Source organism: Ailuropoda melanoleuca, chromosome 16 (genome assembly GCF_002007445.2).
Source record: "Ailuropoda melanoleuca isolate Jingjing chromosome 16, ASM200744v2, whole genome shotgun sequence".
Classification (NCBI taxonomy): Eukaryota; Metazoa; Chordata; class Mammalia; order Carnivora; family Ursidae; genus Ailuropoda; species Ailuropoda melanoleuca.
The window spans coordinates 57,969,169-57,995,883 of NC_048233.1; the positions used below are offsets into that span (position 1 = coordinate 57,969,169).

At 39.3% G+C, this 26,715-nt stretch overlaps 1 protein-coding gene across 1 annotated transcript in view; it reads right to left on the bottom strand.

Moving 5' to 3' along the window:
* The window catches only part of SLC5A12 (solute carrier family 5 member 12), a 45,311-nt gene that overhangs the window by 3,853 nt on the left and 14,743 nt on the right, over positions 1 to 26,715 (bottom strand). Inside the window, exons 5-13 of the mRNA XM_002926368.4 lie at positions 26,279 to 26,433; positions 26,018 to 26,158; positions 20,508 to 20,637; positions 19,439 to 19,527; positions 16,068 to 16,180; positions 10,267 to 10,334; positions 5,078 to 5,164; positions 1,999 to 2,165; positions 297 to 400 (exon numbers count right to left, since the gene is read on the bottom strand). Coding sequence (XP_002926414.1) covers positions 297 to 400; positions 1,999 to 2,165; positions 5,078 to 5,164; positions 10,267 to 10,334; positions 16,068 to 16,180; positions 19,439 to 19,527; positions 20,508 to 20,637; positions 26,018 to 26,158; positions 26,279 to 26,433 — 1,054 coding nt within the window. The remainder of the gene's footprint in view (positions 1 to 296; positions 401 to 1,998; positions 2,166 to 5,077; positions 5,165 to 10,266; positions 10,335 to 16,067; positions 16,181 to 19,438; positions 19,528 to 20,507; positions 20,638 to 26,017; positions 26,159 to 26,278; positions 26,434 to 26,715) is intronic.

Here is a 26,715-nt window from a genome sequence, read left to right on the forward strand (position 1 = left end):
CCTGCTCGTGCTCTCTCACTCTTTTTCTCAAATAAATAAAATCTTTAAAAATTCTTAAAAATAAAAAATAAATAATTAATTAAAATATATGTTATATATATTAATAATGATATGTATATGATCTTCAGGAGGATGGTTTTGCGTATCAGCTTGGAAAGAGTAGATATATGTCTGGGAAGAAGGGCTTCTTGCAGTGGATCCAAAATCACACCAGGAAGCCATCCACTGAGTCCTCCAGTGCATGAGACTAGCCCATGTCTTCCTTGGCCCCAGAGAGAGGCATCTATGTAACCAACCTGTTATGAAGCTAATGATTATTCCAGCGGCAATGCATCCTAGGCAGCCCACTGCACTGTAGTAAAGGTAGGAGAGCGAATACCAGGTGTCGGCAATGGCAGGTCTGTGGACGACAATAGCACGTGTCAGAGTTCCATGAGTTCTGACGTTATGATCCACAGTGTTGTAGAGGACTGACCGCTGACGGTTCATTGTAGGGCCTGGCATTTCTCAAAATTCCAACACTTTAATTTTTCGCCACTTGGTTATTCTTTTTTTTTAAAGAATCAATTGTAGTCTAGTTTCACTTTGTATTGTATCCATCCGGCCCATCCTGGCATTACAAATATTGCCCTATAGATACTAAATTATGAGGACGGTGCCTCCCATTTCTTTTGCATTATTCATTCTTTAGACATTTATTAAGCCCAGATTTAGTGCCAAGAATTGTGAAAGATATTGGAGATAAAAAGATGAGTAAGCCACAACGTCTACATAGAGGAGCTAATGGGCAATCATAAAGGAAACCTCCATGGAATAGGAGCAAAGGATTCTGGGAACACTTAAAAAGAGTATCAAACCCAGGCTTAAGTGTGAGATAATATCTGAGCTTATTTTAAAGACTAATTCGTAGATAATCAAGCAAGGAAGGTAGATAGAGCCAGGATTTAGCACTCTAAGAAAAAAGGATACAAAAAGCACAGGCAGGAGAGAAGAAACATGGTGGACTTGGGAACTATAATAGGTTGGTATTATTTGTAAGATTTATGGAAAGGAATTATTCTAAACTAAATGAAACTCAGAGACAAATGGAAGCAACGGAGTGCTCATAGACTATGTAGTCAGGACAGTTCTAGGAAGCATCTCTACCTACTTCATCCTCTAGCACAGCCCATAATAATTTTTCCACCTGATATGTAGAGTTAAGGAGCTATCCCAAATTCCTTAGATTTGTTTTTACAAACAATGAGAGTGTGAGGATGTGCATTTATTAAAGTCGGGGACAGTGCTACAAGCTATATATATCTTCTCTCATTTAATCCTTTCAAAACACCAGCAGAGTAAAGATTATTACCCTCATTTTTTTTTTCAAAGACTCTTGAAAATTTAAGAAGTGACAAGTTACTAACTTGTGCAGACATAGAGTGGATAAATGGTAAAATCCACATCCAATCATAGGCGTTTCTGATTTCAAAGGCCATGGTCTTCTCCCTACACCATGTTATCTCCTGTATTTTGGTATCTTAAATGACCTATTCCAGCCATAAATAGAAGCAAAGTCCTCTGCTAAGCCCAGTTTAGTTTGATCTAGAAGCTGCCAGCTCACAGCAGTGCTCCCAGCTCAGTGTGTCCATAACTATTCTCCTCATTGCTCACAAACCTATTCTACTCAGGCCCTTTACTCTTTCAAGGGTGCCATCTCTGATCTTCATATCCACCCACCTATTTTCCAACCCTCCACTACTTCTCCTGTTTTGCACTTAGACTTCCGATTAACGCTTTTGCTGAGTTCACTCTTGTGAACCCCGGCATGCAGGGTAATGGATATCTGCTTAACATTCAACAGCCCTGCACAACACTCTTCAAGGCTGGGCACTGCCCGGCGGGATTCTCACAGGAAAGCAAGATCTGGCTTGTCGGACGTATCCCTGGAGAATGCGTCTTCCTCTAACCCGGTTACCCACTCCCTGGGACCGAACACCGTCTTCAAGTTCCACATACCTGCTCGGTAGCACTGTAGGCACTGACTCTGTCACATTTGATGGGACACAATGGTCTGTGGATAAAGGCAAGGGCCACGTCTTGGAGGCTGGTGCAGGGTAGACGAAGGCCCCAATGGCCACCCAAAATGACAAGGTGATTCCAGTCAGAAGGCCACTTAATGCACCCTTGAGGAAGGGAAAGAAAAAGTTAAGGAGAGATTTGACAAAGCTGTTGAAAGCAAAACGAGATGTGGAGTCCGTGCCTCAGAGATTCTTATTGTCCACCCCAAGTCTTGGCCACATGGGCTGGAAACAGCCCCCCCAAACTGCCTTCTTTCCAACTCTCACAAAGCAGTTTTCCTTAGGAGTCACTTGTTCTTTAAATGAAACATTGGAGAATGTCATAATGGTCACTATTTTTAGATTTCTAGCTGGAAATTTCCCCCCTCCTTTTAGTTTTTTCTTACCATTTAATCTGTTGGGAGATGTACAACACGATGACTGTAGATAACACCACTCTATGACACATACGAAAGTTAAGAGAGACATCCTAAAAGTTCTCATCACACAGAATATTTTTTTCTTTTTCTTTTTTTATCTGTATGAGATGATGGTAAATTTAATGTGGTAATTATCTTACAATATATATGTCAATTCATTATTCTATACTTCTTAAACTTACACAGTGCCATATGCCAGTTATATCTCAAAACTGGGTGTGGGGAAGAACATGTTGAGACCTCAGTTCTCAGCAGAAGAATCTCAGAAGTTTGGGAAAACCTCAGGAACTGGAGACAATGTGGTCATTTTTCACTGATAGCGATAAGCTGTTATATAGGAATTCTTTCTCCCATATCTCTTTCCAAGTGATTCGTGCAGAGACCCTGACTCACAAGCTTGGAGCTTTTCGTTTGAGTCTAAGTACCAGCAAGCATATTTACTAGTCTTGTCATTTAAGGATTATATTCCTTGATAAACAGTGAAAAGTCAATGAGTGGTTGAGTCATGTCTCCTGTCTAGGAGACAGAGTGGTCTAGCAGTGACCAGGACTGGAAAATAAAACCTGGATGCTCCCAGCCTCTGCTGGACAGCCGAGCCTTCTCTGTGAGAGAAAATAACTTGTTAGTTTCTCTATTCAGGAAAGGACTTTTGATAATAGGACCAGAATGTTTTGTTCATTACTGTTTGGGGAAACTAAAGTAATGCATGTGATTCAAATACTTGTGCCTTGGTCTAGACCAGGGATCCACAAACTTGTATTACAAACAGCCAGCTAGGAAATATTTTAGGCTTTGTGGGCCATCCTATGTCTGTCACAACTACTTAGTTCTGCCCTATAGCACAAAAACAGCCTTCCACAATACATAAACAGAAGAGAGTGACTATGACCAGTAGAAGTATTAATGGGCACTGAAATGTGAATTTTCATATATTTGTGAGTCATGAAATACTGTTCTTTAATTTTTTCCCAACCATTTAAAAATGTCAAAACCGTTTTAAGTTTGCAGGCCATACCAAAAACTGGTTGCTGGCTTGATTTAGCTTGAGGTGTGGTTTGCTTCCCCTGGCCTACCAGTAAAGGGTGAATGGATTTCAGCGGGAGGTTCAGACGTCAGTGATTCATGGTAGCTGCCTAGAAAGCCAACCTGAGAAGGATTCTGGGTTTGCATCCACATTCTGTGGGAAGATTAGGAGTGACTGGTTAATAGGATCTGCCATGGCCAGTGACAAGGTGGGAGGTGGCTCAAATTTGTAATGTTTACTTTCCTCTACCTCGACCAAGGTGGTTTTCTGAACTAAATAGAAGGACCACAGTTCACTAACACAGATAATAGGTTAATGTGTAGAAGGACAAAGATGTTATATAGCTCATTATTAGTTTTTTCATGGTCAGGATATTGCCTTCCCTCATATCATCTCCCCAAAACATAGTTATCTTTGTCAACCTCAATATCAGAAAAGTTAATTAAAACGAATAAGCCTGTAAGGGAAGCCCTGCGAATTACCAAATGCTCCCTACTTATCCTTACCTAGCTCCAAAAGATTTATCTGGAATAGAGGTCAGCAAGGGTCAGATAGCTGCAGAGACCTAATTAGCTAGATCATGTGACTCTGGCTTCATCGTGGACCCTAAAGTATATTTAAAAATTATGCAGTCAGGTTTTTTGTAGTCTGAAGGTTTTCTTTATTTCTTTCTTTCTTTTCTTTCTTTCTTCTTTCTTTTTCTTTTTTTTTTGTAGTCTGAAGATTTTCTAAAAATATATGCATGCAAGTGTATGGATGGCAGTAAGTAAAAAAAAATAGCAAGTTTGTTAGATTGAGAAAATTATGAGTTTTAAGTTATTTTAAAGTTATTATTTTTCCAAATAAATCTTCATTTTGATTTATATTTCTCTAAAGTCATCCAACTAGCATTTACTTAAAGATATACTATAAGCTTGTAAGATCAGAATATACCAGGATTGTTTACTCTCCCGTTCTTAAGTTAATTAAGTTAATTTAATTGTAATAATTTTATGTAAAATATGGGAAAAAATGAAATTCACATAGCGTTTTAAATTTTCAAAGTTTTCTTTAACCTGAATTATTCCTGAATTCAGTATATATTTTAAATTTCATTTTGTGGGCCCTGAATTTAGGGAGGACAATCTAAACCCTAAAGAATCAATTTTGATGCCATGACATCCGGTACTTCATGTTCTTCTCTTACTTACCTTGTTTTCTGCTTCTAGAAAGGCCTCACTGAAGTCAGAGACAGGAGTTTACTTTAGTTCTATGATGGAAAATAGCCACCATTTTTTTTCCTGGTACAGAGAGATGGCCTTTCCAAGGAGAAATGGGAAGAGAGAGAAAATGGCTGGGCTTTAGTTTTATTTATTTTATTTTTATTTTTCAAACAATTGGAAAGGTAGATCCAGGAGATTTTATTTTACTTATTTTTTTAAATTTAAATTCAAGGTAGTTAACATACAGTGTAGCATAGGTCTCAGAGGTAGAATTGAGTGATTCACAACTTACATGTAACACCCAGCGCTCATCCCAACAAGTTGGGCTTCAGTTGTAGCTGGGAATCATAGAGAGACACACAAGATCCTTACCTTCCAGTTCACAAATGGGAACATGATTCCCAGAGAGAACAAGCCCAGCATTGGTCCTCCACACATGCCATGGATGCTGAGAGCAGCCTGTGGAACAAGACAGATCAGATCAATGGGCCCACTCCCCTGATTCCATGGTTGCCTGGATCTCTCTCTATCTTAGACTCATGATAATATTTAGTCCTAATCCTGACGGTGGCATTCATTAATCATGTGCTTTCTGGAAGCCATTCTTCCCTTCTGGGGAGGTAAGCGCTATGTAAAATAATAAAAATACACAGAAACATACATTTGTGTGTTTGTGTGTGGGTGCACATATGTATACATACACACAGGTAATTTGGATTCGGTAGAAGTAGTTTTCCCTTAAGGAGGAACTCATTGATTTGCTTACATCTTCTATCTTGCCAAAAAAAACCCTTTCTTTTTATAATGCACCAATAAATATATCTATATCTAATGTTTCATATCTTACATGGCTGATCACTTATTCTAATTTCTTTGAACAATTCTATCATTTTGACAATAATACATTCCCCCATTCCCACCGNGCCAAAAAAAACCCTTTCTTTTTATAATGCACCAATAAATATATCTATATCTAATGTTTCATATCTTACATGACTGATCACTTATTCTAATTTCGTTTGAACAATTCTATCATTTTGACAATAATACATTCCCCCATTCCCACCATCCCACCCAGAACACCTCAAGGATGTTGAAGCATTAAGTTGGGACATGATGGGGAGGCCACTGGACACTCCATATCTCATCTCTCCATTTTACAGCTCTATTCTCTTGGGAAATTGAGGGAGTTTGACAAATGCATTTTCCTATCCCTTACCCTCTGTTATTGAGCCCACTGAATTGGTAAGGAGCTTTCATTAAACTAATTTGCTATTGACCTGTAGCCTTTTCCATGGCCTTGCAAGAGTCTTGGACATACACATGCACTAATATGCATGCAAGTGAACAGGTGTGTGCAAGGACCAAACGTGTGCACGCACGCGTGCATGCACACACACACACACAACTAGCTATCGTGCAATGCAGCCCCTAACTTGTTCTATCAGTGCAGCGGTAGGGCTCTTAGGTCAACAACTGAGAAGAGGATGCCCTAAAGATCCTATATCCACCTTACATTTGTCAGGCACCAACTACGTGCCACATGGTTAAGATAAACTACCGGGCACTCCAGATAAATAGCCTCAATTCATCCTCACAATTACCCTGCTTAGTAGGTCTCACTAGCTGAATGTTATAGATGCTAAAACTGTATGGATAGAAAACATATTAAAGGTGTAATTCCATTTAGAAAATGGGAAAGGTAAGATTTAAGACATTTAAGCTAGGTTTGGCTGTAAAACCCACATTTTCTCTCTTAGAGGCAGTCTACAGGAAAAAAAAAGTCAAGAACACAAACCTTCATAATGGTCTCTTCCTTTTGTTTAAGGGGAAAAGTTCTTGCAAGATTCCATCATTAATAGTCGGAATATTTGGATTCTAACTTTGGCCCTGCCGCTCATTACAATGATTTGGTGAACCTTCTGTTATTAATTCAGATGCATTCTATTTCAGAGAGTCTTCTTTATGAAAAATAGATAGGACCAGGAGGCCGTCAAGTGCCGTCCAGCTGTAACTTAAGTTCTTCTCTCTAGAAACATGAGCTGCAATGCGTTGTTATGTTTGTGTTTCCAGGTTAATTTTTTATGAAGTCAATGCCACAGATGGATCTTCCACAACATGGAGGCAGATAAGATTAAAGTCGATACTCTTCCCCAAAGTCAATACTTAATTTAATATTCTTGACATTTCTTCTGTTGACTGATAGCATGAATTTATAGTTGCCGTGGCTGCTGAATTTGGAAGCTAATTTACTAGCTATTCTATGGGAGAATCAATAAGTTTAGGAAAGGCATTTATGTCCCCCAGTGGAGGAAAAAACATTAACAATCTCTTATAAAGTCATCAGCCAATATACTTCTGGAAAAAAGGGTTTTCACATGATAGAAAGAAAAAACACCCAACAGTTTCTGGCTTTTGAAAATACATATTTCTGTAATTTATACAAATAAACTAATTTTAATTTTTGACTTTCTTTTTGTTGTTCTTAAGCACATTCAAATGGGGGAAAGCTTAATGCTCATCCAACAGCTTTCTCCTCAGTAGGCAAATCTCACATAAGTTGCTCCTGGAAACAGGGGTTATGGCCAAGAACATATGTTTTGGGGGGTTCGACTTGCTGTGTCTTAGCTTTCTCATATATGAAGTGGGGATCATAATGCTCACTTCCTGGGTTTCCTTGTGAGTATTCAATGTGGAATTTGAGAAAGGCCAGAATAGTGACTAAGCATTCCAGAGCAGATAATAAATACCTCCCAAAATGTTATCTGCAATTATTTTTTTTCTTTTTCCGAAGTTTTAATTTTAATTCCAGTTAGTTAACATACAGTGTTTTATTACTTTCAGGTTTTATCCACTATTATTATTATCTTCTTATTTTTGTTATTGCCTCCCCTGTTAGTGAGCTCTCTGGTTCCTGAGGCATGTCATTTAATTGTTGGACTGTTCAGGGACCCAGAAAGCATTTTCTCAAGTTAAGATAAGAACGTGCTTGGAAGTCATCACAGCCCTTAGCAGAACTGGATGATAATCATTAAGATAGAAGCATAATGGACAGAATGGCCTTTCCCAGAGGGAACTCCGCAAATCACTAGTTAACGGGTGATCTTTGCTGCTGTTATCTGCCCCCTCCCCCTATTTCTGCCACCACCACCACCACCTCTGCCCTCCCCCCACGTATAGTCTATGGTCACATATTTAAAGTAAAAAGGGGATGCCTGGCTGGCTCAGTCGGAAGAGCATGCAACTCTTGAGCTCAGGGTTGTGAGTTCAAGCCCCATGTTGGGTATAGAGATTACTTAAACAAGTAAAACTCTTAAAAAATAAAAATAAAAAACAAAGTGAAACAGGTTTCTTTATTTGGGGACTTCCCAGGACCTTCACTATGCTAACAGGGCTGTGGATTTCTGAGAGGCGAATGCAGTGTGGAGCATTTCCCAAATGTCTTTGACATTGGAAACTTGCTTTCTTAGAGTATTCCACAGGACAAAAGTCTCCAGAACACACTTTATAAAGTCCCAAGCTAGAACAATAAAAGGACTTTTGTTTAAGAAGATTCAAGCTGCCTGCCCCTTGCACCACCCACAAACACACAACATCAGTATGGGATGGTTTTGTGAACGTGAAGATAAACTTGGTCCTATACCTCATGTCCACGAGACTTAGGCTTCAGGCTTCCCATGTGTGAAACCTGAACATGAATGTCCCATTGTGTTCAATATGGCAAAACTGTTTGGAAAGTTAAATAGGGGAATTATACGTGCCTTCCTGTACCTGTTAAATCAGATGTATTCAAAGAAATGAGAGGGCTATCCTATAGACAATATCTCTCTAGGAAACAAGAACTCAGAATTGTCATTCTTGCCAACCAGAGTCTCCTAAACTGTGTGAACTGTGGGGCATACATTTAAAAAGTCAAGAAAGTGGGCCCAGCAGATGAGAACATCATTCACAATCATTCCCTCTTCACGGTAAGCTTGATTTTATACCAGTCTTGGAGGGGTCCATGTGTATTCCAAAGCCCTTCCTACCTCAATTGGAAATAAGATTAAAATGCACACATTTCTGGGAAACAACAATATAGTAATTCAAATTCTCACTAAATTCAATATGATGATATTTTCTTAATAGTAAATGTTGGGGTAAGGGGAGGAAGAAATGGGGCCCAAGGCCTCAGCGTCGACTTGGAAATGTGTTTCCCGTGAATGCGTGGATGGAAAGCTGCTGGCTGTGGACGGGCAAATAGAAAGTGCTACAAAAACTGGGAAAAGATTGTCAAGCATCTGTGATGAAACGGTTGAGTTCCTAGCTTATTGGACAGGACACTGGGTTTCCAGTCCCACAGTTTCTTATGTAGACAGCTGAATGATCATGTCCCTCAGTCTCCCTAACTACTCCCTGAAGCTCAACACAGAAAGAACGGAATCTGGGTAGGTAGTCACTGGAAGGATCAAGGAAGATGTACAGCTCTGCAAACCAAAATGCATTCTCTGGAAGTCAGTGATTACTCCGCACACAGTGAAAACCTATGCCACGCCGCGACAATAGGAAGGATTTTGAAATGAAGCAAAGATACAAGGTGGATCGAAAGGGCTGAAGTAGGGTCTGAAGATGGGCTTCTCTGCCGTTGCTTTGAGAGGTGGGCTATTTGCGGAGGGAAGAGAGGTGGCTCGGGAGACGAGGGCCATAAACGCAGCCACTGACTGGCTGTGAGAACCTGAGTGGGTTTTTTCACTCTTTTCTATAATCAAAATGAAGATACTGAAACAGATTAGCCTTGAGGCTCCTTCTAGCATCGTCCTTTTCTGGCAATGGGAGTTGGACAGATGGGAGGCAGTTTAGCTGGATAATAGGTGGAGGTGGGCTCACATGCCAGCTCCCCCACTCTGTAACTATGTGACTGGGAAAATCCCCTCACCGCTCTACTTCTTAGTTTCTTCATCTGTAAAGTTAGTACATTAATCATACTACCCTGAGAGAAGTGATAAAGAGTGAGGTAATACACTGGGACCATACCTAGAACATAGTAACTGTTCCATTAATAGCAATTATTCTTATTTTTTGCTATTATAATTATCAATTCCACTTTTATTTTAGGATCATATATTCTCAGATCTGGATTTTAAAAAAGCTTCTAATTTAATTACAGTGCACATGTGACCGTTCCTGGTTTTTAATAGTTTCCCCTTGTAAAGGATTTTCGGTTGCAATTTTACATGTATGTTTATTTTTTTTTTTTAAAGATTTTATTTATTTATTTGACAGAGATAGAGACAGCCAGCGAGAGAGGGAACACAAGCAGGGGGAGTGGGAGAGGAAGAAGCAGGCTCACAGCAGAGGAGCCTGACGTGGGGCTCGATCCCATAACGCCGGGATCACGCCCTGAGCCGAAGGCAGACGCTTAACCGCTGTGCCACCCAGGCGCCCCTACATGTATGTTTAACGCGGACCTGGTATCAGGGAGTCTCAGCATATGGTGCTAGGAGGGATAGGCAAAGCATTAGCAAAGAAAGTGGGTAAAGAGCTGCTCTGAAGTCAAAGGTGTCTTTCTTCTCTTTCCTTACCTGCACGACGCCCCCCATGAGGGACGCAGCCACAGCCATAGAGGTACACAGCACGCCAAACAAGAGACCTGAAAGAAAGACAACTTGTCACCATCGTCCAAGCTGGCTTTGCGCGATTTCTTGAGCTCCTGCCTAGGACAGTCTCTGAGGTAAACCCTTTTGGAAGGATCTCAGTGAGAACTGTCCTGGCCACTCAGCCATCGCAAACCTCGAGAGGGCCATGGGGGAGGCTTCGTCCCCAGTCCCCGATCCAGCAAAAGGAGCTGGAATCCAGCCTCCAGGGGTTTTCCCTCCAGGTTTCAGGAAGAGAGCCAGCATGTGGACACAACATAAAAATGTGGAGAAGGCACTGGTTTAGACTAACACAGACCCAATTAGTGGGAAGTAATTCCAGTTTGACCACTCATCAAAAAGTAGCTGAAGAAGTTAGTAACCTTTCTGGGATTCAGATAGTTCTTCGTCTTTAAGATGGCTAAGTATCTATACATGGTATCTCACGCCATTTGCAGCTCTGGAAAGTTTTTCTAATCTTTTCCTTTAGTGCTTTATCTTATCATCTTTCTGGCCTTTAGTATATTGTGAAATGATTTATTTGTTTACATATCTATGTGGGAGCACTCCAAGGGCCATTGGAATGCAAGCCCTGAAGCATCTCACGCCTACCAGGGCCCCTAGGACTGAGGGAGCTCGCTGAGTGAAGAAGCAGACGTGTCTTGTCATCTTTTTAAGATGACGAGTTCTTTTAAATCACCTTTTAAAAAATAATTGTTTTTATACATCTTTGTTGAAAAATCATCTTAAAATTGCATTCATTTCCCATTATAACCCTGAAACTAAATAAGAGAAGGAGAAAGAGATGAAGAGTTGGAGATATAGACAGAGACCCAGTGACAGAAACAGAGAGAAAATGATTTTGTTTATTCTGTTTGAAATGACTTCCCAGCTAAATATCTAGCTCAGTTCTCAACATGACATGTCGTAGTGCAGAGTACTGACCATATGTCAGCCACTTACCAGTGCCAGGGCTGCAAAGTCAGCACCTGACTCCTGTCCCAAAGATCTCACATTGTAGGAAGGGATTACACATAAATAATGCATCCAGCACCGCCTGGTACATGGAAAGGACTTGTGTTTGCCATTATTACTATTAGTATTAATGATGATGATTATATTTCAGGTTTAGTACATGATATTCATGATATTTTTTATCAGGAACTCACTCTTAAAATGAAATCATGCTAGCAACATTCAATGCAATTATTTTCCAACTTCTCAATAAGCCAGAAAAATAGGGAAGCTCACAACAACACTAAACACCAAGTTTGATCAATCAAAACATTTTGGAATTCTAAAATTAGTCTCATTATAGATTGGACTGCAAATAAAAGAAAAAATGTTTGCCCTGATTCTTGAACTGCTTCATGAATCAGAAGAACTCTGCCGACCTGAAAAAAATAACAAAAGATGTTTTCTGTCTACTACTGACTTCCCTTCTGCGGGGCCAGCAGTTATCTGTTCAAATCCCTCAGTCCAGGGATTCTACTTTTTTGAACTGACTAGAGAATTGATTCATCCCCCCCTCCCCCAAACATTATACTTCCACTAGATTACAATCAACAGCAACCAGCGAGGCAGGAAATTTAGGGAAATTGGTTGGAGTTCCATAGAGACCTGGAGTGTATGGCTTCAAACAAAACACTGAATGTGAGAAGGGAAGAAAGTTCCAGAGCTGCAGTAAATGCTATGGATTTTCCAAGTGCTACATCAGCTCAGAGGATCAGACATGGGCACAAAGGAAATTGCTACTATCATCAAGCATATTTCTGAATATTGTTTAGAAATTGGGAATTGTACTGGGAGTAATGCCCATCCACCTGCTATCAACTCTAATCTGTCGTGCAAGATAGTGAATAGAATCAAGGTAATTCACCTACTTAGTTAACAAACATGTGGTCGGCATTGATCTCTCCTTGTTCAAGCACAAGCAGAAAGAAAAAAGAAATGTGGGATAAATAGCAGAATATTGCCAGACAAAGGAATGAATATATTAACCTAAAACTCAAATACACAGTATGCTTTCTAGAAATAATTTACCTTAGGAAGCAGGAAAAAAAGTATTTAGAAACTGTTTGGCAATTTTAATATGATGCAAAAACACATAGACTCAATGAAACAAACAAGTGCAGGTCAAGAGAAAGCACATGAGGTGAAAAATGGCAAGATAAGATGCAACACCAGTAAATTCAGATGAAAATAGATCCAAGTGGGCTAAAGAAGGGCTACAAAGGAATTAAAAATGATAATTGACCAAGCACTTCCACTCCTAAGTCTTTACCAAAAAAAAAAAAATGAAAATATGTTCACAAAAAAGACTTGTACAAGAGAATTCATAGCTCCTTTATTCATTGTAAACTCAAACTGAAACACCCCAGGTCCATCAACAGAATTAGAAGTTTAAAAAACTGTGATGTATCCATACACTGTCATACTACTCAGAAATAAAAAGGGATGAAGTGCAATATGGATAAATCTCAGAAACAAAAACATGCTGAGTGAAAGGGGTCTTACAAAAAACAAAACAAAACAGTGTGTACTGTGTGATTCCATGCATATGACATTCTAGAAGAGGTAAAACTAATCTGGGGTGGAAAATATCAGAATCGTATTTGTCCTATAGAGGGGGATGTGGCGGAAGGGATTGACTGTAATAAGCAAGAGAAAATTTTCCAAGGTAATGATGATTTCTATCTTCATTGGTTGAGTTACCCAGGTATATGCATTTGTCAACAAATGCAACAAAAAAACTCAGCAAATGTATACTTACCGTTTGTCTATTTTATTGTAGGTGGATTTTACATAAAAATTTTATACAAGTATTCAATTCTAGTTAATAATGTGTACGCTAAAATAATTAGGGGGAAGTGTACTGATGTCTGCAATTTATTTTGAAATGTAACAATTTTATGATATATTAACGGATGGATAGGGAGCTGGATGGATATATGAAAAAGCAAAATTAGTACAATATTAATGGAGAATCCAGGGGGTGTATATACATATGAGAATTTATGGTAAACGTCTTTAAATGTTGCTGTAAGATTGAATTTATATAATAAAATGTAAGGAACAAAATACAATTGCAAAATTAAAATGATTATTGTTAAGAAATTTACTTTGTGGAGAACTCAAAGTAACCAAGAGAAAACTTGAGTTCTTCAAGTATGCAGAGAAAAAGAACAAAGTTATGAAAATAAGAGAAAAAGTAAAGCATATGGAGAACAAACAACCCAAATGAGAAGAACATTTAAGAATAAGGTGATAAAACTCAGTATTTTCAGACACTTCCTAGAAAACCAATTAGAATTTTGAGAACCACAAGAGTTGGGTAAATGGCCAGATACATGCTCTCTACAAAACAAAACAAAGGAAAAACTATAGATTTTCCACTCTGATAATAAATGGTTTAGAAGATACTATGGAGAAAACAGGAAAAGTAGAAGGGAGAGGAGGAAAAGCTGAAGGAGGAAGATGTGAGTGTTATTAATATCTAGATTGGAAAACATGATACTATGAAATAGAAAATGCTATTGCTAGATAGAAAGCTTACAAAGATGTCAATTCTTCCCCAAAACATTTTTAGATTTAATGCAATCCCCTTGGGATGGAGGTGCAGTGAGATGACATACAATAAATTATTTTAAAGTCACTCTAAAGCATAAATAAACACATATAACCCAAAGTTTGTTTTTGCAGGAAAAAAAATAAAGAAAAGCAACAATTGAAAAATTTTTTAAATTTTAAACTGAAAGAAAAGTGACAGGATTTTCTCTAGCAGATGTTTTAAATAAAACACTATAAAGCTATAATATGCAACAAGATGGTATGTGTCCTGCAATTGGCGATTTAATTTAATGGAAATAATATATAAAATCCTCAAACAAATCCTTACAGATGAAGGAATTTTATATTGTATATTATCATCACTGAAATATTAACAACCAGTTAAGATTATTGGATTAATGATACTTAGGAAATTGGTTACTTAAGTAAAAAAAAGTTTAGATACTCATCATAAATCATAAATCAAATAATTTGAATACATTTAGTATTAAATGTGAAATATAAACTTATTTACAATCCAGAAAAAAACTAAGGAAATCTATAAATGGGTTTTGCATAGGAAATTTGTAAGTATAAAGAAATGGATAGGGGCGCCTGGGTGGCTCCGTTAAGCGTCTGCCTTTGGCTCAGGTCATGATCCCAGGGTCCTGGGATCAAGCCCCGCATCAGGCTTCCTGCTCAGCAGGAGTCTGCTTCTCCTCTTCCTCCTCACTAGTGCTCTCTCTCTCTCAAATAAATAAATAAAATCTTAAAAAAAGAGAAATGGATAACATAGTAAAAGAAATGATATATAAATTTGGTCAAATATGTAATTATAATTTCTGTACATCAAAAATATATTTTAAAAAATCTGGGGAGCATTCTGCCATACATAAAGGTCACATTTCCTTTATACATGAAGAGATTTTACAGACAAAAGTTCTAATATCTTATCAACAAACAGAAAGCATAGATTTTTCACAAAAAATCCAAATGGTTATTTGTCATCTGAAGAATGTTCAAATGCAGTATAAGTCAAAAATGTAAATTAAAGCAAAAATGTGATGTTATTTTGCCCATGAATTTGGCCAATTTTTTAAAAAGCTAATGTCAAGTGCACAAGAAAAATGTCACTACTCACTGCTGCCACACATGACTATTATTAACTGGACCATGCTGGAAATAGTTTTCAGAATATATATCCAGAACTGTCAGTAAAGTTTTATTATTTGATCTGGTAATTTTCTTTTGGAGGTTTTTATTAAGGAAAAAAATTATGGATGCCATCAAAGATTAATGTATATGGGCGTCATCACAATGTTATAAAAAATGAAGAAAGATTCTAAAAAGTAACAACATAACACTAAAAAAGTAAGCCATTTTGTAAACTATCAAGCAAACATTCAAAAACCATGTTTTCAAATAATGCATAAATGACACAGGAAAATGCTCACTGTACTAGCCTAGGAAAAAGACCCAACCAGTACAAAAGTTGGTATAACTTTGTTTAAAAAGTACATATATTTTCCCCAATAACCTACATTTTTTGTAATAAGTGAATAAGTATATAATATGTTCATACTTTAATAAAGTTAATTATGAAGCTATAATGCAATATCAGCAATGCTCCAGTGAGTATAAACATTATATGCAGCTGTGTGATTGAGCAAGGAGCAGTTCTTCCCTGAAGTGAGGTTACCAGGAGTTTGGTAATAAAAATTCTGTAGAAAAGAATTCGGTGTGATGTATAAACTTGTCAAACCACGGGATGTTGTACTCCTGAAGCTAATGTAACACTGTGCGTCAACTATACTCAAAATAAATACACAAATAAGTAAATAAATAAAGTTATAAATACTAAAAGGAAAGAAAAAGAAAGCATTTGACTTTATTAGACAAAGTGCCTGGCCATAGCGAGCAAAACACCTTCCCGTGTAGAGAGATGGATGTGGTCAAAACAAGGCATAAGCAGGAGATGTTGAAGTGATGCACGTAGAGTGTGGGGAGCGTGCAGAAGACTGTCAGAGAGAGGGTTGGTGAAAAGTAAGCCAGCTGGTAATGCTTCCCTGTTACCCTCCTGATATCTTTGGAAGTGTGAATCCTTATGTGAAATTCCTCATGCGCTCCATGTGCATTTATGCCTGTGAGTCCTGAATGCACATTTCGTCGTAAAGAGCAGACAACCCACCGGCTGTACCTACATAAGCCTTTACTGGTCCAGGTGCTCAGCTTGTCGGAGAGATGGGGAAAACAGCTCTTGACAAAATCCTCAAAGGTCACTGTTGCTAAGGCATTGATGCTGGCAGCCACGGTGCTACAGGGAGAGAAGAGCAAGAACACAGTCCAAGCTAAATAAAGCCGACCAGCCTGCCCTGTCATTCAGGGCTCTAGAAACAAAAAGCAGATGCAGACATATGTCCTTACTCTGGGACTTGAGGGGAGCTACGTGGCCTGCCTACTCACTCTTCAAAGCTGTCTCTGTGCTTTGTGCCTTTTGGTTTCTTCAAACTCTAGTGAAGAAGCTTGCTATTCATGCTCTAATACCTACTAATGCCCCTGAACGAGACATTAAATGAATTAGCAGGCAGTAATCGGTTGTGTGTGTGTATGTGTGTGTGTATTTAGGTTAGATTTGAGTCAGGAAGCAGCGACTATACTAATCCTGGAATCAGTACAGTTTGCCACTCATTAATCAATAGTTCGTTCGTCCATTCATTCATTCATTCATTCATTCATTCATTCATTCATTCTTACCATTTATGCATCTCTTCATTCTAGGTACTAGGCATACAATGGTGAACCAGAAAAACATAGCCCTTACGCTCTACTTAGCAACACAGCCATTCAAAAATCAATTACACAATTGATCACAGTTGTTAGGAAGGAAAATAACAAGGTGTTACAAAAGTATGCCTTTACAGAGTCCTGAACTGATATGAAGTTAGGGGGTTCTTCCCTTAGGAAATGATGATTAAGAAAGGCACTTGAAAGGTCCCATGCAAATTGAGAAAAAGATGTTCTAGAGCAAAGGGAAAATTACATTTAAATGCCTCTAGCTGGAAAGCTTATTGTGCTCAACAGCCTGAAGCTGCCAGAGTGGTTAGAATGCAATCAGTAAGAGAGAAGGAGCAAAAGATAAGATGGAAAATGGACAAAGACTAAAACCACATAAAAGATGTGACATTCTCTCTGACTTCCAACCAGAGTCCAGTCTTATGGCCCCCAAACTCACTTTGATGGCAGAGGACCTGGAAGTTGGGGTTTTCTTTTCAGAATAGCATGAAAGTTTATTTAATTCCTCATGTAGGCGAGAAATATTTTAGCTAGTAGAATAGATAACAGTATTAAATTCATGTGATGCAAAATCACAAGCAAGAGTTCTGCAAAAGGAACAAGCTGATGAACAAAGTCTGGCCAGCTGTTTGTAAATTTTCCACTGATATTTAGTAGCTAATCATTTTATTATCCTCCAGGGCTCATCTGAAGACAAGCTCGAGCTGTGCCAATAGCATGGAAGAAAATTCAAACTTTTTCTTTTTTTCTGTAATGCAGGGTAATAGTACCATTAATTTTAGTTGTAGCTTACTTTATTTGGAATAATTCCAGGTCCATCGTATGCAAAATTAAAAGTTCCTTCCCTAACTGGCAGATACAGCAAGTAGAAATTTCCTAAGACCCATTTCTAGGGAATTGAAACTGTCAAGTACTTTGGGATTCCATTCTCATTATCCTGAGGATCAATGCAGGGTGTTTCCTGCCAGACTCCCCTTCTATCTGCAGCTCCCTGAAAGTCAAATAAGGAAAGGAGGTGTTAGGAATGTTCGGGTTGGCCCTTAAATCCTTTGAGAGAGCGGGAGTAAAAAGCTGGATTTGGCCCATATAGAACCTCTACTGGGTTGCCTTTGTGGCCGAGTATGTTATCCATATGCCAATTTCTCAGATTCTAAGTCTTCTATAAGATGGAAGAAATTTTTCTTTCTAATTTTTCCTATCCCTCAAACACTATCTCTTTACTGTATCCCCATTCCTTTCTTTTCCTTTCTTAACTCAACATCCGACTTAAGGTTGTAGTAGAAGGAATCTCTCTATAGCATGTACTGTCCACTGTGTCCCTTTCGTAGAAGTTTTGGACTTGAGATTAGAAGAGCCATCCATTCTCTTATGGGGAATTATCTGTTGACAGCTACATGTTGTCTAATCTGGAAAGACTCAGCTTTAGTAAGAGAAAAAGATACATAAGTAAAGCTCTATAGAAAGGGACAATAAAAGCTAGAGTGTCACCCCTCCTTGTGGCTGCTCCTTTGGTGCTCGTGTTTTCTGTCCTGAGTTTCCCTGAGATCCTAATCTCAACACCACAGAATAATACCACTTTGTGTTACGGATGTAAAATCCTAAAAAGAATATTGCAAAAAATAATGCAGTAGTACACTAAATTAGAATTACACCAGAAACAAGTTAAAGTCCTTGTATGAATTCAAGGATATTGCTAATTTGGATATCTGTCAACATGTTAATATGCCAAAAGTTAAAAAAAATAGCCACTTCAAAAATGGTAAAAATTTAATAAAATTCAATATCTCTGATAAAACACTTTCCTAAAAGTAGAATAAGTAAATGCATTTTGTTCTTCTTTACAATTTATTAAGTTAAATGAATATTCTTTGTTTTATTTAAAGATTTATTTATTTATTTGAGAGACAGAGAGCACAAGCAGGAGGGGTAGGAGAAAGAGAGAGAATCTCCAGCAGACTCTGTGCTAAGCGCACAGCCCAACACAGGGCTCCAACTCAAGACCCTAAGATCACGACCTGAGCTGAAACCAAGACACTTAACCGAATGAGCCACCCAGCTGCCCCTTAAATAAGTATTCTTACGTGTAAATAATATCTTTCAAATTAAAACTTGATATCACATTTAATGGTAAAATCCAAGAGCCACTTACTCCTTTTGTCCTCATAAAAGCATGCCCTACCACTTATAGTCTACTGCAGACCCATCAGGAGGAGAAGGACTTGACCTTACATAGCCTTGACCTCGCACTTGGATACTACTCTATCCCACCCGGAGGAAGAGATGCTTTCCCCCCAGCAACCACTCAGCCAATGAAAAGCCACCATGCTTTGAACTCCCAGTTTATGCCAATTGGTCCTTTAGTTCATAACAGCCTTCCCAACTTGCTCCTTTTCTCTTCAAAAAAGCAGACCGCTCCTTCGCTCCCCACACTCGCCTACGGTTTTGCCTCAGCTTTCTTGTCCCGTATTGCAGTTCTCTCTTATTCCCCAATAAACCCATCTTTTGCTGCTAGGATAATTGGTGGCTTTCATTTTTAAGGTTACCACTTCTCATGCTTTCCCATTGATCTTCAAATCCAAACTACTTCATGAAGTTTCACGAGTAAACTTTCAGTCTCATACAACCAGGGAGCTCGTACAAATGAAGCATTCAGCAGGGCAGCCAACACACAGTAAGTGCACGGTACGACCGCTGTCCCCCTTGCCACCTCGCTGTCCTTGCCATCACCACTGCCATCATCCTCGGCATCATCAGAGCAGAGTGTTGTCAATACACTAACCTCAGAGTTCCGCTGAAGGCACAAGCCACGAAGAGTCCAGGTAGTCCTGGCATTGTGGAAAATATCTCCAAGACGAAGTATGGCATCAGCTGAAGAGGAAGTAAAACAAGATAGGATTAACGGCCTTATTAGTAGTCTGAAATGTGAAAACGTCGCTTTTTAGCAAAAGGAGGTGGGAAAAAGACAAGAAAAAAATAATAGAGGAGTTTGCGTGGACTCAGGTTGTTACATGTTGGCAATTGAGGTTATGATTAATCTGATTTCATGGGCCTGAGGTCCAGCTCCAGCTGGAGGGGAGGTGAAGGGGTGGGATGGGGCAGCTGATATTAAAGGAAAGGATTGGATGAGCTTTAGAAGGTTCAAGAACTTGTTTCATTTTTCCTATGTTTGCAATATATGCCACTCCCTTGCCTGTCTACCCTTAAAGTTAGCAGTTAAATCCTAACAACAAATGCTTAAAACGCATCTTCAGGGAATCTAGGTATTATGTTCTACTTTGTAGTCAGATTTGTGAGAGAGGAGCCCCCCTGGGACAGAGGGGACAGTGGAATATACAAAGGGGAGAGGAGTGATGGTTCCTCTTGAACACATCCTCCGTAAATGGAGTTTTTGAAAACACTTTTAATGTAGTATATTGCAGTGATGATGTTTAAGCTATGACGAGAAGACATGAGCAGAAGCTTTATAGAAATAAGGGACATTCTGTTCAATTTGAGAATAAAGTATCTTTAATCAACCCTGAGACATATAAAAAAAAGAATTGAAAGGCTGCATCAACAAACAAAGCCATGGGGTCAAGCCTGACTTCCACTCTCCCCAGCCTTGCCCTGGCCCCTAGCCTCTGTATCTTCACAGACAAGGTGAGATACTTTTTTATGTGTCACTCGTCCATTTTAGAACTTGATGTATGGTGATGTCACCCAAGAGGAGAGGAAAGAAATCAACTCTCTGGGGCTTAGGAAGTGGCTTGAGATCTGGGTGGAAAAATGGGAGGAAACCATATAACTCCTTCCTGGCCAGAAGCACACTCATCTCAGCCATTCCCCACGGGTCCCAAGGGAACACATACCTGGTCTGGTGCTGAGATAATGCCAGAAGTCCAAGGATCACAGTCTTTGAAGTGGGAGTACATGATTAAGCCAGAGAAGACAGCACACACCAGAATGATCCAGAGACCCAACAAGTTAAAATACAAGGCTCTAAAAAAGAACACAAAGATCTATTGGCAGCCTCTACCATAGCACAGTATGATGAACACATCACCAAAAATTCAAGGTAAAAATTTTGGGGGGGTTTTGGCTGTAAAATAAAATTCCACAATCTTCAAGAATCATTACATTTTATACATTTGCAAATTTTTGTTTCTTTTTTTAATTTTTTTAAAGATTTATTTATTTATTTGATAGACAGTGACAGCCAGTGAGAGAGGAAACACAAGCAGGGGGAGTGGGAGAGGAAGAAGCAGGCTCCCAGTGGAGCAGGAAGCCCGATGGGGGGCTCGATGCAGGGCTCAAACCCAGAACCCTGGGATCAGGCCCTGAGCTGAAGGCAGACACTTAATGACTGAGCCACCCAGGCGCCCCAAGGGAACGTTACACTTTTAGACTGATGACAAAATTTGAATGAGGTAGATTTTTTATGGCTTTTCTTCTGAAATTAGGAGTTTTTCTGCAAAATCTCAATGTGTGGTGTAAGATCTATTCTCCTGGATGAAATTTCACATACCAATCGTTCATATTATATAACTTACAGTGATTTTCCCCCCACTCAATTCATAAAACTGTCAAAAAGGGAACTTACATTTTAACACCTTTCCTTCCAGAGGGATAATGAGATAAATGTAGGAGTAGACACATTTTGGAAATAATCACTTTGGAGACTGATTTAGATGAAATTTAAAGTTGAGGGCTTATTTATTTTTTAAAGAGAATTAAAAGTATGCAAAACCTAAAGTCATTTTACCCATATTCTGGGGAGCAATTCTTTTTATTTGTATAGCACACAGATATGCTTAGTTTGTTTGAGTGCTTTGGCAGTGTCCTATAGTTATTTTGTATTCATTGTTGGTTTTTGAAAGTCGAAATATTACCACTGTTTGTTCTTTTTTTTTTAAGATTTTATTTACTTCAAGAGAGAGAGAGCCTGCGTGCGAGTGTGGGCATGCTAGTGGGAGGCAGAGGGAGAGGAAGGGAGAGAATCCCAAGCAGGCTCCATGCCCAGTGTAGAGCTCAACGGCGGGCTTGATTTCACAACCCTGGGATCATGACCTGAGCTGAAATCAGAATCGGATGCTTACCCAACTTCACCACCCAGGCGCCGCACTAGTTTTCCTAATCTCAAGGAAGACTTGAAAGTTGGCTGGATTTATATAAACAACCACATTCTGGAGAGAGTTTCAAAGTGCCAGGAGAGCAACAGTGGAAATTTTCTTGGATCAAGTCATTGTTTGAAGGAAATCAGATACATCCACATTTAAATGTAAGGACACACATTAATTTCAAAGCCTCCGAAAACCCATACTGTACAGGTGTACCTAGCTTTCAGAAAACCCTTGAGTCACACTACCCATTTATGAAGCAAGTCTGGTTAAATCATGATCTCATTTGGAAGTTTCTATTTCATACTTTTTACATTCGAAAGGGACTTACCCTAGAAGTTACTTCCTTGAGAGTATTCTAACAATGTTTATTGTTGACATGATTTGGTTTGTTTGTTTTTGTTTAGAGGGGTTGATTTAGAGATAGCCTTTTGGGAATTCAATTTATAAATGAGGTGTTCAATACCTACTAACTGCATTAGTTGTGCTCTCATTGCTCTCCCTTCTGGGCAACTTTATTCAAACCTTTACTCAGACCACCTCCTGGAGAGGCCTCCCTGGCCATTTTTATCTGAAACAGTCCATCTCTGCTCTCTTCTCAGTTTCTACTTCTTACACTATTTTACATCTTTACAGTACTTGTCATTATCTGAAATTATATAATATATTCATTTGCTTATTATTAGTTTCCCCCAATCAAACAAACACAGTGCTTTAAAATTGTGCCGGAACATAGCAGACATGAAAGTATTACATTTTTGGTAATAAATAATTGAATGAATTAAATAATTAATGGTAGAAATTCAGTACAATATGATTGTACTCCTCATATTATTTATTTTTCTAAAAGAACATTGGACTGTGACTCAGAAGACTTCATCCTTGGGATGACTTGGTGGTTCAGTTGGTTAAGCATCTGCTTTTGGCTCAGGTCATGATCCCAGGGTCTTGGGATCGAGTCCCACATAGGGCTCCTTGCTCAGTGAGGACCCTGTTTCTCCCTCAGCCTGCCGCTCCCTTTGCTCGTACTCTCTCTCTGACAAATAAGACTCTATCCTTAACAACCATCTGACGTTAGGCAAGTCGTGTGACACCCTGAGGCTGTTATATCTTCTGTAAAAAGAATGTTAACACACCTGCTTTACTTCTATTCTGGGACTAGTATGAGGACTGAATGAGTTACACTCTGTAAGAAGAGATGTAGGTTATATAGCCATACAGAGGACATTCACACGTTATCAGAAACAATTTTAAGTTTCACCAGTCAGCGATAGGAAATGAGAAACCAATGGCGAAATTGTATCCAATTTTGTATCCTTGTGTTGCAAATTTGTTTTTCATTAGAAATGGACTATGATCTTTTTATTAATATTTTACTTATTTATTTGTTTGACAGAGAAAGAGACAGCCAGGGAGAAAGGGAACACAAGCAGGGGGAATGGGAGAGGAAGAAGCAGTCTCCCAGTGTAGGAGCCTGATGCAGGGCTCGATCCCAGAACGCCGGGATCACACCCTGAGCCGAAGGCAGACGCTTAACAACTGTGCCACCCAGGCGCCCCTGGACTATGATTCTTTATAGAACTAATTCTCCTACTTGTAACTTAAGCCACTTCATTGATTCATTCAAAAAAATATTTATCAGGCAGCTCTATATTCCAGGCTCTTTTTGGTCCTGGGGCAGAACAGTGAGCCACACAGAACCCCTCCCCTCCGATGGAGGCTACATTTTGGGATTGGAAGCAGATCATCACAGAAATGAAATAAATGAATGCAAAGATTTTAGATGTGAATGAAGAAAATAAACTAAGGCAGTAGCAAGAGTACACAAGTGACTTGTGTGGGTGTGCTTGTCTTAGCCAGGAGATGCGATGGAGATGGGAAGGGACAGGAGAACCTGCGTCAGCCCCTACTACCCTCATAGCAGCATTTAGGATCAGCAATCTTGAAAGATAAAGTGGGGTCTAGGAACAAGAGGAGGTGAAGTCAGCTTCCAGGGAGCACATTTAAAATGATGTGGTGGGCGATACTATTTCTAGGTACGAGGAAGGTCAATAGAACTTAACATCAATCAGTGATGTGAGTAATTAGTAAATAATCAGCATTCCTGGCCATGGAATGATCTGCATATACAACGAGTTGCTCCTCCTGATTTTAACCCACAGACACGTTCAGTATGAACGTTATGATCTATTTTCACCTACATATGTTTCAGGATGTATTTCCCCAAGTAGCAGAGCTTTTCCTAAACTCTGATGGAATGTGTTAATGACACCAGGCTCTCAGATAATTGAACAGAAGCAGAACATTTAATCAACATTCTGCAGAGCCTAGTAGGTGAGAGCAGACGGGCAGCTGGGTCTGAGGGGCTGAGCTGCCCCCGTAGTGACCTTGGGGCTTCAGTCGTGTGACAAACACCACTCCCCACTGCAGGCTTCCTTCCAGCTGCATGGACTTAACTGGACTGACCATTTTGACTGATTCTCTTTCCTGAATTGTAGTAACTAAATCAATTTGGATTCTCTCAGGGAAGTCTTCTCTAAAGAGAATTTTTATTTTTCCATCTTTCCTTATTCTCACAAAATCCCTCATAGCTCTCGTCCTTCCACAGAAGTGGGGTGGGCAGAACCAGGAGTTGCAATCTTAAACGCTTGGGAAATTGTGTACATTTTTTCTGCATGAATATCTCTCCTTTTATGACAGTTTTCACACCCATTAAATACTCATGCAATAAATTCCAAACTTCAAGCAACAATTATGCGTGTAATTGTATCAACTTTTGCTTAATTTAAACTAACTCACTAAACGAGGCTTAAAGATGTGCAAACACAAGCCACACTCGGCAGTACTCACTACTACTGTTGGAGTAATGGGGGACGTTCAGCACGTTCACAAGAAAAAATAATATAACACAAATACATAAGATTAAAAACAATCTAGATGTAGCAGATAATTATTGTTTATCTCACCAAAAGATTCTTCCTTTTAGAGATACAGTCAACTCTATTTTAAGGCAGAATTTTAAGTGAATTTGAATTTTATCTATTTTTTTTAAGTAGGCTCTACACCCAACTCACAACCCCAAGATCTAGTGTTACATGTTCGACCAACTGAGCCAGCCAAGTGCCCCCAAATGAACTTTAATTTTAAATAGAATTGTGAGATCAAAATGACACTTGATCTTAAACACATTTTCAGTAATTCAGCTATTTGATAAAGTGATGATCTTGTGTGGAGGGTCTGTAACCTAATTTATTGTAATAGGACACGAATATGTTCTCAGCAAATTAATGGAATCTAGATAACGCCTGCAATTCTTCCTTCTGAGAGAGTGTGAAACATATAAGTGATATATTCTCTTTTGGAATTCAAGTTACAAAACGGTGAACCGTGTCCCAGCAATGTTATCTTCTATTCAGCCTATAAAAACTATGCATTGGAAGTATTTTAAAATCAGTTGGGGAAGTAGTCACAGTGGCTGTTTCTCAGAGGAGGAAAAGTTGAGGACATCCTGACAAATCTGGGGATGCTGGAAATTTGGACAGAACAATGAGGATAAAACGTCCCTTTTAGGTGCCCGTCTAGCTTATTTCTGGCAGTTCTGCAGAGGAATACATAACTTCCTTCAATCCCCATATTCTGGAGCACGGGATGCCTGGCAGGGCTTGGAAGACGCTTCCCAAGCTGCGCCCCTGCGGGGGTCTTTCAGGCAGAGCAGGCCTGGCAAGTTCGGTGACCGCTAACTCGGCAAGGGCCAGATTGGCAAAAGGCCCATTATGACTTACCTCATTACCTTGGCTTCCTTCTTTTAAACCTCTCCTTGGAAGATTTAAGGATGTGTCCATCAAAAGAAAATTAGTAACTCAAGAGACAACAGGCTGAATCAAGTCAGTCATAAGGGCCATCTCATCACAGAAACTCTGAGGAAGCAAAATAGGCTATTTACCTCTGCATTGTCACCCATGGCACCTAATTTCGCCTAGCAAGTTCTCAGTAAGTGCTGGCTGCAAATGACAGCGAGCAAAGGCGGGCAGACGTGAGCTCGAACCCACTTCGTTGCTGAGATGGGAGTAGTCATGCCTGCCTCCAAAAATCGCTTGGTGGGTTAAATAAACTTTCCATTTCTTTCTCTCTCTTTCTCTCTCTCTCTCTCTCTCTCTCTCACACACACACACACACACACACACACACACACACACACACGGAAGCATATAATAAGTACCCAATAAGGGCAAAGAAAACAGAAATGTTTATTTATAACTTACAGTTTTGCGTGTTTTTCTGTTTTGCAAGAGATGCATCGCTGTATGGTGGACTGATTAACGCCGTAGATCCCGAGCCACGTAAAAGTTCCTCCCACTGAGATCGTCCAAAAAGTGTGGCGCCTGAGAGGGTCTATGTCAAAGCTATGAGGCAGACAGAAGCGAGTGAACAAAGATATTCCTTTGATGCCCAAATATTATTTTAGTTACCGAGGTCATACAGTTAAATCTTCATAAAACATGAAAAAGTAGTATTGGACGTACTCAAATATATTTAGTCGAGATCCGTTTGTTGATTGCTCTATGACATTGTGTAATCCACCAGCTTGAGCTGATCCTTGAATGAGAACCGTTAAGAATCCCACAATCATGACAACCATCTGAAATGCATCTGTCCACACCACTGCTTTTAATCCTCCCTGAAATTGAGAGAATGGATGTGAGTTCTTGAAAAGGAAAGCTGCAAATCTTCCAGTTCGGTTCGACCTCTCTGCTGATGCAATCTTTCTTTCCCCTTCTTTCCTTCCTTCCTTCCTTTCTTCCTTCCCTCCCTCCCTCCTTCCTTCCTCTGTCCTTTTTTCGTCTTTCTTTCTTTCTTTTTCTTTCTTTCTTTCTTTCTTTCTTTCTTTCTTTCTTTCTTTCTTTCTTTCTTCCTTTCACTATGTTGTGAAGAATGAGTAGGATTTACCAGGTACAGAGGA